The following is a 21,056-nucleotide window of genomic DNA, read 5'->3' on the forward strand; positions in this document are numbered from 1 at the left end:
AGAAAAACACATTAGTTAAAACTGTCACAGTAAAAAATAAGACACATATAATGTGTGAAAATAATCAAACTCCTCTGGTTGCTCCCAGTGGTTCTACTGCCATCTGCAAAATTACATTGCTCCTGCCTCCCGGTCAGTAACAACCAATCAGAGCCAGTAGGAGGGTCCTTGTGTACTTGCTGCTCACACCCTTCCCCCACAACATACTGTGTGTGGGGGATCAATTATATCTGAATTGATCAAATGATCAGAAAATGCTTTCTGGGTGTTATTGAATGCCTCCAAAACTTAATGTGATTCTCTTTGCTTGTCACAAAGGAAACAACCATCCAGTCTTGGTGTAATTTGTAGATCAGCTGTTGCTACCCTGGTTGCTTTTAGGCTTCAACACAAGCTATAAAAAAGTCAAATTAGAACAGAACAGAGTCAGGAGAAAAATATCTTGAAACACAAAAACATTTCTCGGAGTCCATACAAGGTTTTGAACATTTATTATTTGGTAAATGTGATCATAATTACGGTCTCTTTTCGTTTTTTTGCATGAAGGACATGCAGACTTTGTTCATGATGTCCATGCATCAACTCCCAAACTCTTTCTTTTAAAAAAATAGAAGTACATAAGAAAGTGTCATAAAATCCATTGCCACATTCTGTCATAAAAAATAACAATGTACCAATGAAACCAATGAAAGCAATAAACAAGTCCTTAGAACCAGCTGGCCTGTTTAGGAGTCAAAATCTATTTAACTCCTACAGTCCAGCCACTAGAAGGCAGATAATGTCCATCAGCTCTCTAGTTGGTTTGAGTGGACTGGTATAAATCAGGATTTAACTGGATTCATCCGATTAAACCTTGGACCAAACCAACTTCCACATTCCGTGTACGGGACGTTTCCGTAGGCCTCCGTCCACAGAACGCAGGGCTGCTTAGAATGGCTTATGGGCTCAAAGTTCAACGATGTTGTTCTGTGATTTTAATTCCCATTTATTCTTCAGAGGGGATTATTTATATTGTGTGTGGCTGCAGATCCCTGACAGAGGGAAGCAGGACGAGTGGAGGACCAGGGTGGACTGAAATGGACAGATTTGATCTGTAGGCATAACTACATATTCACCTGTATTCTTTGTAGCCAACGTAGCTGGATCATATTGATTTAGAATCCACATCAAAATCTTTCAGGAGTGGTTTGTCCAGCATAGTGGTCACTAAAACCAGGAAACTCTTTTTGTGTCAGCATTGTGCGCTGTTATTGGAGCCTTCTACTGTCTGCCCTTCTGACCTGAGACCTCAGGTGATCTCGAAGCTGACAAGGCAGAAACCCTATCTGTTTTTGTTTTTTTAAGCTTTAAATTGACTGTCTTGGTGAAATCTTGCATTGGAATTTCTGAATCTCTGCACCCTGCTGTTTGTGTAATGATTATAGACACGTTTAAAGGAACTGCCCCCGTGGGTTTTACTTTAAGAAAATGGATGGCTAATAGTATCACGTGACATGTGTCGGGTTCCCCCATACTGATCAATACATTCTCCTTCTTCTGATGTGTCTAACCACCAGTTTACAGAGTATTGTGAGTTAGCTAAATCAGAAAAAGCAGAAGCATTCCTGAAGGTGTGAAGGCTCATCTAGACTGATTCAGACCAAACAAAGAATGTCAAATGTGGTTCTCAGTCGACTCCCAGTTGGCTCTCACCTACTTTTTGTCTTTATTATGTGTGAGCTGTAATCTATTACCATTGTGGGAGTCTGTTAACTTAGCGATCAGTGTGTGCTGCACAAATCCAAGATTTTTGACCAATTTTCCAACATTCAGTTTTAGTGAAATATAAGCCTACCAATACAAGTTTCACCCAGTTTCAGCTCCTCTTTTAGAATAATGTTGCCAAAAAATCAGTTTTTTTTTCCAGGTTTTTATTTTATTTTAGGTATTGAGGCAACATCACACTGCGTGAGTCAGAGAGCAGGTGATAAACATGGACAACAAAGACAAAAGCATCATATAGTTGATATTTGTTTAGAATCTTATATTTGTGCTTTGGATGATTGTATCGGTCTATTTGTGTGTTCTGTAGAAAATGTTCACCAGTGTCAAAAGGCTGTCAACGTTTCCAAATTCTACACGTTTCATGACGTTTGCACTTCTTCTGAATGAATTTTTAAAAGACTTTTTGATTCTGGAAACAGCTAACTCGAACTCTTCTTAGAACAGCAGCAACATCCACACCAAAACTGTATTTTTGCAGGGCAGTCAGTGGGTGATTCGATGTGGAGCTTCTGTTACGGACACTCTGCTTCCTCTTCAGGGCAGCTCAGCATCCCGTGGCTCAGTTCGTTTCTACCTTTTTCTGTTCAGGCTGGATGGAGCAAAATGAAAATTGATATATTTTGACTGAACATGGCAGATGTGTAATGGTATATTTAAGTTAGAGGATAGATCTAATCTGATTCCAGTGTTTGGAGCTGCAGACGTTGATAACGTTCACAGTTCACAAAGACAGATGTAACTGGGGAACAGGGCCATATGTGCATATATTTTTGTCCTTCGTGTTGCAGCTCGATGTTCTGAGTCTGTATTAAGGTCATGATTCAGCATATGAATATTTAGTTTATTCCAGTGTGTGTGTGTGGCCGGGAAAATGAGGACTGCTGACCGCCTGGTCTCCGGCATCGCTGAATTTAGCTCCGCCCCCGGCCTCCTGATTTGCATTAAGCGTTGTTGTTTTAACAAAGGCCTCCTTATGTCAAGACCCACACACACGCTTCTGGAAAGTGCTGCCTGTCACTTTGGATTTACGTCAGTTGTTTGGAAGTCATTGTGCCCTGATTATGTTTCTGAGTCCATTTTCTGGGCTTGTAGCGTCTTGTGTTCTTCCTAGGAAATTACCTTACCTGAGCATTGGAGGGCGGTTTCACACAGTTACAACATTCTATAATATTACGGATGCACTGAAGAGAGAGAGAGAGAGAGGACTAGAAAATAAATCTAACATAAATAAATTAGAGTTACAAAGAATAACTAGACACAAAAATTAAATGTAGGAGCTGAAACAGAAACAAATCTGATCTAATCAAAGAAAGAGACGAAGGAACACAGAATAATAATGAAACTAGAATCAATAAATCCAACCCCAAAACAACCCATGGTCCTAACAAAACTGAGTTTTTTTTTGCCTCTGAAAGAGTCAAAATGATATAAATGGGAATGAAAAGTCATCAAGAAAGAACACCTGTTGCCTAGGTGATGGCATTTATCTTTAAACCCTGAAGTTGGCTTTTTCAAGTTTCCAGTTGGGAAGAACAAAATAAGGAACCTGCTGTGGCATAAGTGGTTTGACCGGATCTGACCCACGTGACTCAAGAGTTCCTGCTGCATGTCATCATACCTGCTGCAGCGTGGTTCTGTTTGCCTGCAGGACTCTGCGGCTCTGACTGCTATCTAAAAACAAACACACATGGGTGTCATTTATCAACGGCTGCTGAGATCCTCATACTCTTCAACTCCCGTTCAGTCTGCTGTTGACAAATCTGGGAAGCATCATTTAAATACCACACCTCTGTTTGTTCAGTTTCCTGGCCTCACCAGCTCAATTTGCATTGCTGGTAAAAACAAAAAAAAAGGAAGGTTAAAAAAAAAAAGAAAGATGAATTTCCCCTCCATTGTAAAGTGGAAACATCCCAACAGGAATTTAACTGTGGAGCAGTAGGCTGTAGTGAGCTGTGAGAAGGTGTTTTTCCTTCAGTAACTGTGCTTTCTCCTCATTAGAGTCAGTGTTTAGTGTAGCCAGTGGTTACACTAAAAATATCCCCACTTTTCTGACTCAGCATCATTTCCTCTGCTCCACCACAAATCTACACAGGCATAAAATTAAAGGCACAATCTGAGACCTGAAGAATTCTCAGCTCTGTGTAGAAATGACTGTCTGATAACAACAATCAGGGCCGCTCCCTCCTACACAGAGATCCACTGATCATCATGTGACCAGCTGATAAATGCTTAAAGCTGCAGTATGTACGTAACTTGTATAAAAAAAATTTTTTTCTTCCATATTTGATATTGTGACAGTTTAAGAGACAGATATTCTGATGGATCTCATCCACCTCCTCCCTGAGCTTTTATTGCTGTCTGAAGGACCGCACCGTTCCCAACCAAAAACAACCAATCAGAGCCAGGAGGAGGAGCTTAGCTCTATCAATCAACTTGCTGCTCAATGTGCTAATGTCAAGAAACAACTTACTGTTATAGGAAAACTGTTTATCTGTTATTATAGGTGTTATCTGTGTCATCTGCCTTAATGCTAGCCTTAGCATTAATGCTCTGTTGCATTAATTCATTAATGCAACAGAGCCTGCTTTAATGACAGGCTCTGTTGACAGAGAGAAGCCACAGTGGGAGCAGAGCGGAAGGGGGAAGGGCATCAGCGGCAAACAAATGGACTGCATGATTGACAGCGCTAAGACTCTCCTCCTGGCTCTGATTGGTTTTCTAGCTAACACTGGGAGAGTAGTAGGAGCTTTATTTTTTTTCCCACACATTATCTGTCTCATGCCATACTGTCACAATATTATTACATTTTTAACAAATATGTAAAAAAAAAAAAAAGATATGTTTTTATAAGTGTAACATACTGCAGCTTTAAAGCAGCAACAGGGTGGCTACAATGTGACCTTTGGGCCAGTTTTAGGATTGGAGTCTGCAGGGAAGGCGTGTGTGGGTGTTAGCAGCAGCGCTAACACCCAAACCTCAGGATGGCTGTTGTTGTTTTGGTTTGGTTGTCCATGTTTATTGATGGGTTTGTTTCTCTGCTGTTCTTCTTTCCAGCTCAGGGACCTGCACGTGTAAGATGGGAGTGTACGGGCCCAAGTGTGATGAGTGCCACCCAGGTTTCTTCCACTTCAGCAACAATGGCTGCCGGCTCTGCCAATGCAACAACCACACCAACTACTGCCACCCACAGTCTGGTGAGTTAGGAGGGAAAGACTTTGCTTTTCCGGATTGCTTGTATTTTCTAGTGAATGAGGCAGAACGGCTATTTTTCATTTTTTATTTTTTTTAGATTTCAGTGTAGAAACATTTGATTTTATCAGTGCGAGAACCTCTGGATAGAATCAAATATACAATCAAACAAAACTGAGCTGTACAATGCAGATCTATAGGGCCTGCTTTAAAAATAAACTAAACCTGAGGAAAATGAACAAACATTTTAACAGCACTTGATTAGACATCAATACATCTGTCAAAGCCTTTGTTGGAGACTGATCCCTATCCAGATCAGACATCTGTCTGCTATGAGTTGAATTACACACGTAGGCCATGGAATGGTGTAGAATTTGCTTATATGTGGGTTTGATCCCACAAACTTACAATTTTCCAAAATATAAATGTCAGAGTAGAAATAGCAGCAGGACATGTCAACAAGAGAGGTTAAAAGGTCAGTTGTTCCTGCTAACTTCCCCCCTGTGCAAAGATCTTCCTCAGAGCAAGATGCTCCTTACTCAAGACTTTCTGTAGCCATATGTCCTCAGTAAGAGAAAAAAATGACAGAGCTATATGTTTTAAGGGTATTGCTGTTAGAACATTGAAGTAGCATAGCGAATTCCTGTTTTCTTTTCTGTTCAATTCAGATAAACTGACAGACTGATTTTTTTAGGAGAGTTGCAAAAGAATGTCATTAATCCTGCTGCTTTGTTATATATATTTTTTCTATTTTTAAACTAAAAAAATGCAGCAAATTGTTTATTTAAACTAAATGATTTCATACTTTTTACCCAGTCAATAAGTTAAAATAATGTGTTGACTTTGTAAAACGTAAGCGTTTTGAAAAATTAAGAAATTAAGTGTGTTTTGGAAAGAAAAAAAAGAATATATGAAAAGAGTGAGTTTGCTGTGACAGCTGACTGCAGACAGGCAGTGCTGCGTATTCTAACTTTTTTGGACTTTTGAACATAGAAATGGATATTCCCTGGCCTAAATATGTTTGAAGCTAGAACGAGTATAAGAACAGCAACACCCGAGATAAAGCCACAGACGTTTTTTTCCACCAGCAGCTAACCCACAGCTCCAAGGTAATTACAGGATTTACTTCCCAGTTTCTGGCTTTAAGTGGAGTTTGGAGGGACTACTGGGGTACAAGACAGATATATACATTAGAGTTGTGGTGTTGCAAAAGTATTCACACCCCTTGGACTGTTGCACATTTCTTTTCATTAGAGCCACAAACTTCAGTGCCTCGTTTTGGGTCTTATGTAGTCAGTAAAACAGGATACATTTTCTTCTTTTTTTGTCTAAAAATTATGACAAAGTCAGATTATGTGATAAAAGTATGTGTTAATTAATTTTTGTTGAGCCATCAAAGCTTCAAAGATCCTCAAACTGCTGTCCATTTCTCTTTGACATACATGCTGTCAGAAGTGTACACACTGTGTTCAGTGGTCCTCACCTGTTTATTTAAATATAAAACAATATAAAGGCAGCATAAATAGAAGACATTTCACCAAGACGTTCTTTTCGTTTTTGTCCTTTACCTCAAAGCCTCATGGTCAGTAAATGTAAGAAAAACTGAGTGGTGTGACAACATTTCCATGTCTCCTCTTCCAGTGATCAGTGTTATTTAAGAGAGTTAGGGTAGAACTCTATATGCTACAATTGCACATTACCAGACAAAACAAGACATTGGATTTATGTTATGCTAATATGAAGGATTTTTACACCTCTAAAGCAAAATCTTCTCTGCTCAGAATACAAGCCGTGTTCAGACAAGTAAGAGAACTGTGAGAAAGCGGTCACAGGAAGCTGAAGCAGCCCTGCAGGGTTGTTCTGAGGCTCCAGACTGGAATGCTCTGAGCCAGCCACACTGAGTGGACATCAAGTCAGGCTGAACAGACACCCCACCCTCCTCTGACCCTGCGCTTTCCTGTCAAGCTTCAGATGTTCCATCTTCCATCTCAGTCATGGACTCTTCTGCTTCTTCAAGCTTGACTTCAATCAAATCAGGAGATGCTCTGCTCCCTTTGGTTCCTTCTCCCACTTTTCTGTATCTGTATCAGGTCCAGATGGTGTCAGAGTCCCGAAGGCCTGATGCTGCAGAGCAGATCTGTGGGATTCTACAACATCTCTTCAACCTTTGCTTAACCCAAGAGAAGGTTCTGTTGCTGTGGAAGACATGTGGCGATGGTGGCGGTAGGAGTTCTCCGTGCAAAAGGTGGATTGCCGGTTAAATTCCCCGTCCGCCCTTGTCGGTTATTTCCCTGGGCGAAACACCTCACCCACCTTGCCTGCTGGTGTTGATCAGAAGGGTTGATGGTGCAAAAAAATTGTAGCCCTGCTTCTATCAGCCTGCACCAGGGCAGCTGCAGCTACAATCCTGTAGCTTGCCATCATCAGCATGTGAATGAGCCTTGTGAGATTTCAAGTGGAGACATAAAGGGCACTACAAATAAAATTATTAGTATCATTATCGGAAGAAAACTCACCCCTCCTTTTCACCCTGTATACTTCAGACTTTGAGAACAAAACAGACTCCTGTCATCAGCAGAAAGTATTTTCACCTTACAGTAGTCAGGCTCAGATACTTAAAGAAACTAGCAGAGACAGAGAACGAGAGGCGTGATGGAGAGGAGAGGCAGAGGGGGACAGTGTGTGTTGTGGGGGCGGCAGTGTGAGAAGCCATATGTCCTCCCGTTCTAATGCAGGGGCAGATGGAGAGCTGCAGCCTTCTCCTGGGCTCAGTGGTCACTGCGCTGTGGATTAACAAAGCACAGGTTTGATAGCTCCCTCTAAAACCTGACCCAGACTTTCCCCAGGGCGGCTCATCCAGTAACATGGTGCAAACGTTTTCCCGAAAACTCTGGACTTCAGGAAAAGACTGCAGGGATTTGTATCCAGCTAACATAACAGCTAAAGCTGCAAACAGGATTGTTCAGTTTATCATCAACTGTTTTCACATAAATGGAACCAATTCTGACTCTCAGAATGAACAAAGGTTCATGAACTAACGTCCCTTAGGTTTTCCATTACCAGCGAATCAACTTCCTCCATTTTTGTCTAATTGTTATGTCCAGATACAGGTGGAATCATGGCTTTGCAACCTTCATTATTATGACTGCATCTGTCACTATGCAGGCATAATAATTCACAGACACTGTTAAATACACAACAGTGATATTTCCTTCAATAATTTCAATAATGTGATAGAGGTCACAGTTTGTCATTTTTTTGTCCAGGTAATTGTTCTTTCCTTTCATGTTTCTCTCAATCATTGTTCATTTTTGTAAAGACAAGCCGAAGACCAGGTATGATCAGTAAAGTATTTTGCCGTTATAACCATCGATCGTTTCAAAGCACCATGACTGGGACCAGTCCAATATGTAGAACCCAACTGGGGCATCCTTAGTATTGTTTTTTTTTCCATAATACTATGGAAGCAAAGCACAGCCAGTTGAATTACAGCTTCCTTATTGGGAGGTCTATTCAAGATAGCATGATTAGAAGTGAGAGGAGCTGTTGGCTTTGTAAGGGTTTTCTTGTTTTCCAAGAACTGATGCACACATTTGATTTTTGTCAAAAACAAGAACAAAGTTTGCTCTGGGCAGAACATTTCATATTTCACTGGAAACTCAAAACCTTTATGAGATGTCTTCATAGCACCTTCCCTCTGCAGGTGCTATGTAAATAGCACCTGTGTTTCCTGTAAATAGCTTTTGTGCATTAACCATGCCCTCCTATTTTTTCAGTCATGCAGTTACTGTTATTGTTGTACATCACAACAGAAAAGTGTTCTTCCCAGAGGATCTACAGAACCCTGGGATGGAGAACAGCTTCTCGGTTCTTGTGTTGGCCTGTAGGTTTGTGATGCGTCACTCATCCAAGTCACTGGTGACTTCAGATACACAAATAAATGCTCCAAAGAACAGAAGATTAGATCTTTCAGATGTTCCTGTGGAATCTATTTAAGAGCTTAGAGGAAGGTACATGCACCTTCCTGCAGAGGGCTCACTGACCAAAATAACCTGTCAGTGGATTTGCCTTAAACTCTGTGAGATGGACTTGCTGAAATGCTTAACAGTGATTAAAGGAAGACCTGGAGCGTTTTCAACATTAGAACCCAATCATGTCACTATTTAATCAGCAGCAACTGCTGAATGTTCCCAAACTGAGAGACATAAGCTCAGAAGCATAAGATACAATTGCTGACGTTATGTTTTTAACATAGAACATATTTTAAAATGTACATGTTTAGATAAGAAAACTCACAAAACAACTTGGCATGCGTTGAATTCAGACTGCATTATAATATTTTCATGCAGGTGTTTAGAATTCTGCACATTTTCAAAACACACACACACACGCCTACACACACACACATATAACCACAGCACCCACCACCAACCCAACCATTACCCCCCTCCTGCTCAGATATCTTCTCACAGCTAAGTCTGATGTTACAAAACATGAACTACCTTCATGAAATCATGTATTTATTTTTTTCCTTGTAGATACATTAATGTAATTGGATTCTCCTTTTAGGAGCACCAAACCTGATGTTGACAGAAAATTATTGAGGAATTTGTATAAAAACTTTCATTATTTTTATAACACAAATCAGAAAAATGTCAGTTATTCACATAAAGTCTGCTGTGTCCTGCAGGAGTGTGCCTGAACTGTGAGGGGAACACCCAGGGGTCCAACTGTGAGGAGTGCAAGGTGGGTTTCTATCGCCAACCTGGTGCCGCCCCGACCGAAGCCTGTGCACCGTGCCCCTGCTCCAACTCCACCTCCACCGGCACCTGTCTCACCGGTCAGTCCCCGCTCTCCTTCTTAGCATTAGGCAGACTCAGTCTAAGTTAGTTCCTGCATACTCTTTGGTTTGCTTTTGGCTGCTGCTGTTTCAGAGTCTAGCTTTATACACCACTCAACACAAAGGAGTACACTGCAGGTAATTAATGGTACAGTGCATGACTTATAGAGATCTGTTTTTGTTAGCTTCTTAAGGATGACCCCTCTGTTTCTCAAACTGAATGAATGCTGTATTAAATGACTTTGGGGCTTTTTCAGAAGAAAATAATCTTAATTTACCACCATTTTATGGATTGTGTGCAGATTAGGGCTGAGACTTTAATACGTTAATTGTGATGAATTAATTACGGAGATTTTAACGCATAAAAAATTTTAATGCAAATGATAAAAATTTTTTCCAGCCGGAACCTTTGTCCATGTTTCTGGTACGCCTGTAAATCTGACGCACAAGCAGTGATGGACGACAAAGCTGCATCTCTTGACCCACTGGGGGTTCATTTCTGCTTCTGAAACAATCTAATTGAACACTGGAAAATACTATTGTTTTGTTGTGCTAGAAGGGGTTAGCCCAATGGTGGGCAACTCCAGGCCTTGAGGGCCGGACTCCTGCAGCTTTTAGATGTGTCTCTACTTCAACACACCTGAGTGAAATAATGAGGTCATTAGCAGGACTCTGGAGAACCTGACTGCACTTATGAGGTGATTCAGCTATTGGATTCAAGCGTGTTGGACCAGGGAGACATCTAAGAGTTGCAGGACACCGGCCCTCGAGGACCAGGGTTGCCCACCACTCGGTTAGCCTATCTGCGAAGCTGTTCAAGCTTAACATAGCATCTGAATGCTAAACATGTAGCAGCAGCACAGACATCACCAACGCTAATGTCAGCATCCACAGTCCACATTTCTAAAGGATTTCCGTGAATGATCAGGAGTTCCTGAAACACTGGAAAACCGAGTGGCTAGAACAAAACTTTGCATAAACCTGATGGTTGAAGAAACAAAAGAACAACTAAAAAGTATAAAATCTTGTTGTTGAACTTAATAATTTAGCAGCAAAAAGGTTTGTTTTTTTAAGTTGAAAACGTAGCTGATTTTGTAGATAGTTTTGGATTAATATCTGATTAATTTATTACCTACAGTTAACTCAATTGAATGCATGAGAATGAGATCCCATCTCTAGTACAGAGCATTTAATTTACATTTCCAGTTTGTTAAATACAGAAGAAAGAAACCCTAGACAGGCATGTGTAATGCAGTTTGTCCTGCAGCAGTACAACAATGGGATTTAACACACTTCATCCCCATGTACATTCACTATTCAAAAAGATTGCCTATTTAAAGCAACACAATACCTCAAAGTTTTGATAATCCACAAAATATGCTTAATTTTACCACCTTCTGATCCAGTTTAGATGTATTTTTAGATATACCAGTAATGTGGGAATCTCTTGGAAAAAATGTAACGGCAGTTTCGTTTTACACCTGAATAAAGGTGTGTGTCCCTGCAGGAATACACCACACTGCCAGAGCTCCAGATTGGTTATTACATCTTCCCAACATGTAGGGACCTGTAGAACCATCCATCCATTTTCTTGCACCCTTTTTCCCTCAGTGGAGTCAGGAGGGGTGCTGGTGCCCATCTCCAGCCAACGTTTCGGGCGAGAGGCGGGGTACACCCTGGACAGGTCGCCAGTCTGTCGCAGGGCAACACAGAGACACACAGGACACACAACCATGCACACACACACTCACACCTAGGGGCAATTTGGAGAGGCCAATTAACCTGACAGTCATGTTTTTGGACTGTGGGAGGAAACCGGAGTACCCGGAGAAAACCCATGCACGCACAGGGAGAACATGCAAACTCCATGCAGAAAGACCCCAGGCCGGGAATCGAACCCAGAACCTTCTTGCTGCAAGGCAACAGCTCTACCAACTGCGCCACTGTGCAGCCCGACCTGTAGAACAATCATCTAAATAATTCATCACTGCTCTAACACTTAAAGGAGATGGTTCTGATTACTCAATGTTTTCTTTCTCTTGCTGTGTACTGTGTGACTAACAAGACTCGACAAATTAATAGCGCCTTTGATATTGTTATGCTAGTTTATTACCAAAAATAGTAACGTGGTAAGTTATAAAGACTATTTAATGTAGCGGAGTGTGATGAGCTGTTCCTATAGATATAGAGGGGATAATAAGTCTCAGCTATCTAAAAAAGGTAGCAGTTTGTTCACTTTCATCATTGATTAGTGCCTGGGTCTGGAATGTACAATCTCTAACACTGCCCATATGACCCCATATATTCACCTCCAGGCTGCTAGTGTTTCCCTTTTTAAACACAACACAGCATAATGGGGAGATGATGTAAGCAGGTGAATAGAGACTAAAGATTATCGTCATTGCCAGAACCCCCTAATTACAGCTTGGCATGGAGCCATATGTTGTGTTTTGTGTGTCACTGGCCTTTCATGGTTTCACTTCATCAGGCTCAAACATCGCAGCACCACTCTGTGACTTAGATCACAGCCAATCTGCATCAAACTCTATGTGAACCCTGTCTTCTAACCATTCAGTTTTTATTTAGCTTTGCATCAGCTAGTCATTCCCATAGGCAGCTACTGATGCCCCCGATTGGTGGCTCCCTGCATGACAACAACCATGCCGTAGATGCACCGGAGCGATCAGCGTTGGTTCCTGCTCGGGGCCCGAGTGGAGACTACACAACGTGGGAGGGAGTGGAAGGGACATGAACCAGGCTGAGCTGAGCAGGGGCAGCGTGAGCACAGCTGGGCCGTTTCAGAGACAGGCAGCAACAGACTGGGGTGGGGGGATGGGCTAGCATCTCTCTCTGTTTAGACAGCATCACTGCAGGAGAAGCTGAATGAGGGAAGAGATGATCAAAATGTCCTTCCTGGTTCCCGTTAGTAGGTTACGTGACTGTGGAGGGAAACAGTCGTATATTAGTGGTTTCCTCGGCATCTGTGACAAATGAAAAGACGCCACCATGGAGAATCCTGACTTCACGTTAAAACATAGATGAGCTTTATAGATGTGCTAATGTACCCTGTTGAGGTGGATGAATCTAGTTCCCTGCAGACACTCAGAGAGGTGAAGTGGAGAACTGCACCAGTACAGAATGTGGGTCACACATACTAAATCATCCATGTATGATTGTGTCTTCACCTAGTGGTAGAGTTTGGCTCAGTTCTGACAGCTGATCCTGAACATCAGCAGAAATCTGCCCTCCTCTCCTCTTTCCTAAAGAGGAGAGGAACTCTTACATAAACAGAGCATCACAGGCTTTACCAGACCTTTAGTGTGTGTGTCATATAAAGCAGGGGACGGTGGATAAGGGAGCAGGTCAGGCCTGCCGGCCCCATGCGGTGCTGTGCACAGCAGCTTTTTTCTCTCTGTTATATAACCCAACCCTACAGGCTGATGCCTTTGAACCCCCAGCAGAGGTTAAATCAAGCTTATCATGAGGAGCAGACTGCTCACTGCTGGAATACAGCGCAGTCACATGACTGCACTAGACAGACTGACAACTAGGCCAGGACAAACCAGATAGCTCTGTGTCTAGCTCCACTGCAGACTGGTTCTATCATGGATCCACATTGTTGCAGAGGATCAGTCTGCTTTTCACATTTGGTATCTGAGGATCTGAGGTACATTCTTAGGGTTGAGCTCCACTCTGACTGGTTTTTATGTTTTAGGTGAAAGGAGTTGTCTGTTGGCCTCTGTTGTAATAGTCCAATAGGTGACTGGAAGCCAGTTTCAGCAAGCCAAGCTTGATACAAGCCTTTACTCACAAGGTTCCTGAGCAATGCTTCTAAGGTGTACACTGACAAAGTGCAGTCAGGGTCCTTCTGGGACATTATGATATTTATCATGTATGTTTCTGTACTACCAGTAGTTAAATGCACACTGCAGTTCTGCAGTAACCTAACTAAGACCTGGAATCTCATTCTTAGGTGAGATTGCTGTCTGGAAACTGCCATTATTTTTAGATGCTGATTAGGGAAAAGTTCCACATTTTAGATGAGACCGCAAAGACACGTTGAATCTGCTGTAGTCGTCATGCTGGGGCACTAGATGGTGCTGTAATTTTAGCATGTAATCAAAACGCACTTTTGCTTTTGACCTTTAGTTTCTACCTAACTTACTTTCACCTCATTTAGAAAATAAAAATCCATCTCTGATGAACCAAGTGTTCACCTAACACTTCAGTATGTTTGTGTTAAACTGAACAGACAAAGTAGCACAACACAGCACAAGGCTATGCACCAGATGATATCATCTACCTTTTCATTCCCAAAGAGTGTATGAGTGTAGAATAAGCCCTACACTCTTGCACTTTGTGAATGTGTGCTTTCAAATATGTGGAGGGTGTTTCTAAAAGGTTTCAGTGTGAGACCTGGTTTCAAAAAGTGTCTGTGTTTGAGACTCTGATCACTGAAGACGTGTAAACAAGCGACTGGATCACAACAAAAATGCCATGATTGTCTCAGTGTAAACGAAGCCTTAATATGTTGCTTATATGATAATTAGTCAGTATTTACAGGTTAAATTAAAAAAATGTATAAGACAGCCCAGTCCTCATTAGCCTGGTAAAAACCAGTCCCTTATTTTACACTTTACTTCATCCAGAGGGTCTGGGCACTGGCAATTGAGAAACGATTGCTTCCTGGAGTCATGGACTCTGTTGAAGTTTTAAATTTTACCCAGTCACTAAGAGCAGAGAGAAGAGCAGATCTGAACGTGGCCATTGTTAATGTTAATTTCATTTTGGGAAGCATGACCAACACAGACGTTCACTTCCTCTGCTGCTGTTATAAAAACTACAGGCAGGCTACAGTTCTAAAACAGCACAGAAAATCCACGTCATTGTTCACAACTTCTCCTTCTGTTTGCTGACTGGGCTGGAAGAATTCTACCTGAGGAATTTATGTGAATGGGAGAAATCCCAGGCTGTCTGTGAAATTAGATTTGAATGAGTGAAATAGTGTAGGAAAGTAATAGCCAGGCTAAGTTTTCATAAGCACCCTTTAAGTACTCTGTACATAATCTGTAGCTGAAAGATCTATGATGGAATCGGTGTAAGTTTTGAGCTAATCATTGAAGCGACAAGCCATTTGAGCTCAAGTTAGTTTGTTAGCTACCTATAATTGTCCCCACTGTTCTTTACAAAACACCTTCTAGAACAAGACTGAAAGCTGTATTTAGAAGGTGCATATGGCTGTTTGCTATAAAAGGAGAAAGATTAAATCCCTACATCCCCATTGCCACAGTCTGGAGGTACAGCGTTGCCTCTTGGGGGGAAACTCTTGGACAAACATGCTGGAGGAAATCCAAATCCCATCTGGCCTGGGGATTCATTCACATCCCAAAGAGCGCTTTTACTTTTGGTCATCTACCAATTTTAAGCTTCTTAGAAACAAAACAGCTGAAGTTCTATTCATATAATTGAGCTTATATGTGTTACTTTAAACCAGTGTGGTTTAGAGAAAATCCACAGTAAATCCCTACTGCCACACCTGATTCTTACTTTTAAAACTCATTGAATGTGTCCGCTGTATTCTCAGCCCACCACAGCAAAAGCCTGACTTATTGTGAGCTTTATGCTGAAGGTGAATGTATGTAAACATCTCCACTTTGGTTGTGTATACTTGTGAAGGCTGAATTCAGACAGCACTTGTTCCAAACATGGCTTAGATTCCACGTTTGACTAACTGGAGGATGAATTGATGTTTCCCTGGTGCCTGCTCCCTTTGTTCCGCAGGACCACCAAGACCACCTTCAGAGGTCCAAGGCAGGCCTGTTGGACACTGGTTGATTGTCAATAAGACGATGTTTGGTGAAAAGTTTCCCCCTCAGGGAGCGCCGTTAATACTGCATCTCCAGGCCGACATGCTAGAAGGGGCGGTAGTGTCATGTTACACAGAGAGAAAGCCGACTCTCGGAAACAAAGGACACTTGGTTCCAAAGCAGTGATGGTTCTTGTGTCAAAAGGAGATCAGTTCCTAATAAAATCAGAATTTACATCAAATCTGAATGTTATGCTTTGTGTGTTCTGACTCATAACACAACAGGGGTCATTTTGATTTTAAAGTCTAACAACACAGACTAATGACAAATGAACATAAAACCTTGAATCTGTTTTATGTGGAGGCTTCCAGAATTGCTCCTGGTCTGTGTGCATGGGTTTGTATGTGTGTGTGTGTGTGTGTGTGTGTGTGTGTGTGTGTGTGTGTGTGTGTGTGTGTGTGTGTGTGTGTGTGTGTGTGTGTGTGTGTGTGTGTGTGTGTGTGTGTGTGTGTGTGTGTGTGATTCCAAAACACCTTCCCTCATTGGGTGTGTTGATGTTTTTATGGATAATGATGGAGGATGATTTCAGATATACCACTCCTCTGGGTGTTTTAATCTTCTCATTTTTAATACATTTATATTTCAGATTGTATTCATTTTGTTACTATCATAGTTTTGAGAAACAAACTTTTTCTTTTTCCCTTTAATTTGCTACGCGTCTATCTATTAAAGCTTGGGTCAATCAGCCTGCCTGGTGGAGAATATTAAAATGAAGAGGCAGGGTGTGACCTGACCTCAGGAGACTCAGCAGCAGTCCATGTTTCCATGACCATACCTGAGAGAAAACAACCTGCTAAGACACAACATGTCTTCCACATTCACATCTAGTCATTTTGCGCCCCCTAGTGGTAAAAGGCACATATTAAAAGTTCATTGAAACACTGCATTAATCTAAGGGCTTTTCAGGTTGAGGTTTAGTACCCCAATTGTGTCTTATTGCTGTATTTTTCTACATTTTCTTTTTTTTAATGGTCATACACATTTAGGAATCTATATGAATTCATGAAGTATTGCTTAGAATTGTCTCTGTTAATTAATCAACAGCCATCCCTTTGATTTTAGGACTCTTGTGCATCATCAGTGAAAGCCTTCCTGGTTGAAGCAGTGATCAGCAGCTGACGTGGTAATCTCTCTTTCCTTGTTCAGATTCCAGCGGCTCTGCCGTGTGTGAGCGGTGCCTTTCCCACTACAGCGGCCCACACTGTGACCAGTGCAGCCCTGGCTTCTACAACGTGTCTGGGGCCTGTGCACCGTGCGACTGCAGCGGCAACGCGGACCCTCTGGGCCCCGCCGAGCTCTGTGACCCTAAAACTGGCAGCTGCCTGAGATGCATCAACAACACCGCCGGGTCCCGGTGTCATGAGTGCGCCTCCGGGTTCGTAGGGGACGCCAGAGCACATAACTGCACCCGTCCAAGTAAGGCCAGAGCCTCAGGATATGCTTTAGTTACAGTCTTCTAATGTTATTAATCTCAAGTGTACAAAATCAAGATTTAACATTATTACTTTTAATAAACAAACACAAAATCAATGTTAAAAAGTTGTGAGTGGAAAAAAAATTCAACCATTTACTCAGCACCAGGTAGAGCCAACTTCAGAGAAAATCACTCTGGTGCTATTTGAATAAAGTTAGGCACATTCTTTGTTACATCACCGTTCACTGTGTTTCTGCACAGCTCCTTTAAGTACATGAGTCAGATGGAAGTCTGGAGTTTGACTGACTCATTGTAACAACTCAACTATCTCATTTGTTTTAGATTTGTTACTTTGTTTGGGATCATTGTCTTGTTGCTGACCCACTTTGTGTCCGATGAATGGTCTCACCTTGAGCTCAAGGTCAACTCAATGAACCATAAGGTGCCCCGGTTCTGTGGCCTGGACTTTTTTGTTTTCTCCAAGCATCTTTCCTTTGGCCTCATTTGTCAGAAAACATAGTTTTACAAGTTCTGTGGTTCATGTAGATGCAACTTTGCAGTATAGCTTCTAGGACTGAATGTTAAAATTCTTTCATAAGTCAGCACCGCACTGGTGTTGGACATGCAGGATTGGATTCAAGTTCCTCCACAGGATTCCTTATTGCAACTAATGAATAAAATTATCTGTATTTTAGAAAATACGTTAAAGCCACAGGCATCCCACAGAGGATTCTCAGTCCTTTTGGAGAAAAATGGTCCCTCAGCGTTCATCAGCAGCATCGCTTCCGTCAATAGCGTGATCTGAAACGTAAAGACTTCAACTTAAAGACTGATTGATTTGTTTATTTAGCTCTTAACAACAACTAGCCAGGAAGACCAAAGCCCTTTATATTAAAAAGATTACATGACAAAAGACAATACAATATCCACACACAATGCTACATAGTATTAAAAGTCTTATGTTTAGACGTTAGGATCAGTAATGGAACGAAGATCCAGGGGAAGGTTACTCCAAATCAGGGCTGCTGCCACAGAGAAGGGACATTCACCACAATATTTTAGCCTTGACCTTGGGGTGTTTGACAAAACTTGCTTGGACAATTTTAAAATGTATTTTTAAAAGAAACCCAACACCTGAGGGATAGAAAAGAGATTTTCATCCCACAGGTTAAAGGTTGGGAAGTTATGGAATAGGAAATTAGGAACACTTAACGGCCGCACAAGGCAGCAACAAAAACACAATGTCAAGGGAATCTTCAGATTTATTAACAACAAAAAAGAACCAGCACTCTTGTCAGGTTTTCCCAAGTGGTCACTGGGCTTTACTTGCCCCCCACCTACCAGGCTAAGTGTTGCTTGTTATTTCAAGTGTTATTTTATACACCAGAAACAGTGATACCAAAGATGGCTTTGTATTTAAAGCATTAAACTAGGAATAAAGCTTGGGGTGGCGCACTGACCAATCACGTCACCTTCACATTGTGCACCTCTGCAGAACCGACGCACCACCTTTCACTCAAAATGTTCTGTTTGGACGGTGTTCTTGGTTTAGCAAGTTTTCCAGGGGAAACCCGGCCTTTGTTCTGGATCGTGGGTTTTTTGGCCACATCACTTTGAATTAAGATTCACTGAAGCTTAAAATGTTTTTTTCTCTTCAGAAGTGCGGATGATACCAGCACCAGCAGAGGTCACAACCAAGACCCCCACATCCAGCGGGTCTTCCCCAACGTCGCCTTTCACCAGCACCACTTTGACCTCCACAGCAACCAAAGGCAACCCAGTCCACAGATCCAACGGCAACGGCAGTGCCGCCTCGGGCGGCAGCACCACCACCACCACACAGGCCCTGCTGACCAGCCTGAGCAGTCCCACTGACAACACCACAGCAGCCCTGAAGGAGGTCTCATGGACGCAGTTCAACATCATCATCCTGGCCGTCATCATCCTGGTGGTGCTGCTGCTGCTGGGCTTCGTGGGAGGCGTGTACACCTACCGGGAGTACCAGAACCGCAAGCTCAATGCCCCCTTCTGGACCATCGAGCTGAAAGAGGACAACATCAGCTTCAGCAGCTACCACGACAGCATCCCCAACGCCGACGTGTCCGGCCTGCTGGAGGATGAGGCCACAGAGGTGGCACCCAACGGTCAGCTGGCTCTCACCACACAGGCAAACAACTACAAGGCTTAACGCCGCCATTCAGCCCCAAATCAGACTCCTAGATTTACAGATGACATGAAGCTGCTGGAACATACCAAATCTAAAGCTCTCTAACGTCTGACCAGCTCCTCTGGAGAAATGGTTCCTCTTTGCAAACTGACAGAAAGGACAAAGATGGTGTCCAAGATCAGAGAAATGGATACAAAGTTCCCACTGAGAGAGAAAGCCCTATTTGATATATTTTGATTGTGAAATGGATGAACAGTGAAAAGGCTTCCAAAAAGAACATGATTTATTGTGACCAAGAGCCTGCAGGGGGCACTGTTGTTCTGTAAATTGGAATATTGTGACAGGTGCAAAGCATATACCTGTTAGCTGATGTTCCTGAACCCAATGAGAGGACTTATGGGAGCCTAGCATTTCATAGATATAAATATATTTTTTTTTTTTATGAACTCTGGGCAGTTTAAGTTAAACTCGGATTACTTTTTAAACGATCCTAAACTGAGACAACGATTGTTATTTAATGAATTATTTTTATTTTGTCCTTATTTATTTGTTGACGTTTCATTCTTGGGAGAAAATGCTGCACATTTCCAACGTGTTCCTCCATGGTGTTTTTTATCCGGTGTGCTGTTGAACGGTATTTTTTACTCGCCCAACATGTTTCCATGTACAGTTTGTGCTCTTTTGGAGAAAGTTTGAGTGAAGTGACCTCACCTTTTTGTTTTATAGCTTCCTGTCTTTTTTTAAAGTGTGTCAGCTCACTTGAATACATGCAAGAGGAGTGTTTCTCTTAAAGAAACAGCAGCCGCCTTTTTTTTTTTGTTATAAAGTCCCCGTGTTGCGCGACTGCTGAGGAAGTGACACATCTTGGGCTTGCGTAAAATGCCATAAAATTCTAATTTAATCTGCTCTTTGCTGCCTACCTCAGCAAAGGTTTGAAAAAAAAAAAAATCCTTCAGAAAAATGGCTCGCAGTTATGTGGAGGGTGTGTGGTGTGACTCAGTGGACAAGGCCATTTGATGTTTGAAACATAAACACAACTCCAGTGTTGATCCTGTTGTTATGGAGCCTGCTGCTTCCTCTGACCACTTCCAGCCGTGTTGCATCAGCGGGAGCAGTGATCTGTGAAACCAGTGCGGTCACCGCCCGATCCCGGTCGGGGACCTGAGGGATCTGCTGTTGTTTGGGCCAGCACTGGCCGGACGCGCCTCTTTTTATTCTGGTGAACGAGTAAAAGCTAATCATGGAAGTAACTCCTCAGGTACCGGCTCTCTCTCCCTAATGTGATCACTGTAAATACAATTCTTAATGTAAAGATGAATGTGAATAGTAGCACGATTATTGTACAGGTAGGATACTGTGTGTGCACTGTCACTCAACAAGCGCTGACCCTCTCTGGGTGTGATGTTGCTGTCAGCTTTTTCTATTGTTTTTATTTCCTACTTTGTCACATAGACGGTCGGAGGACTGAGAGCGCCCAGAAATCAGAACTGCAAGAATCCAAACTGTGTAAATAAGACCTGAAACTCAGAGCTCAACTCTCAAATAAAAATAAGTTTAACTGTTTCCCTTGTGTTACTCCTACTATTCAAATTTAAATCCCTCATTTACATTCACTCCATACATTACGATAAATCTGTGATATTGCTTATTTGCAAACAAAATATCCAATCAGCCAATCGCATGTCAGCAGGTCAATTTACCCATGGAGATGTGCTGCTGGGGATGACATGCTGAATGAGAATGAGAATGAGGAAGAAAGATTTTAATTTGCAAACCTGAATGTGAAATAGTTGTTGGTGCCAGAAAAGCTGGCCT

At 42.1% G+C, this 21,056-nt stretch overlaps 1 protein-coding gene across 1 annotated transcript in view; it reads left to right on the forward strand.

The window, feature by feature from the left end:
- Positions 1-20,804, forward strand: part of si:ch211-158d24.2 (multiple epidermal growth factor-like domains protein 9) — a 37,276-nt gene extending 16,472 nt beyond the window's left edge. Inside the window, exons 3-6 of the mRNA XM_008417353.3 lie at positions 4,819-4,958; positions 9,644-9,793; positions 16,807-17,076; positions 18,733-20,804. Coding sequence (XP_008415575.2) covers positions 4,819-4,958; positions 9,644-9,793; positions 16,807-17,076; positions 18,733-19,262 — 1,090 coding nt within the window. The 3' untranslated portion in view covers positions 19,263-20,804. The remainder of the gene's footprint in view (positions 1-4,818; positions 4,959-9,643; positions 9,794-16,806; positions 17,077-18,732) is intronic.
- The last annotated feature ends 252 nt before the right edge of the window (positions 20,805-21,056 follow it).

Source organism: Poecilia reticulata, chromosome 9 (assembly GCF_904066995.2).
Source record: "Poecilia reticulata chromosome 9, P_reticulata-male-v2, whole genome shotgun sequence".
Lineage (NCBI taxonomy): Eukaryota > Metazoa > Chordata > Actinopteri > Cyprinodontiformes > Poeciliidae > Poecilia > Poecilia reticulata.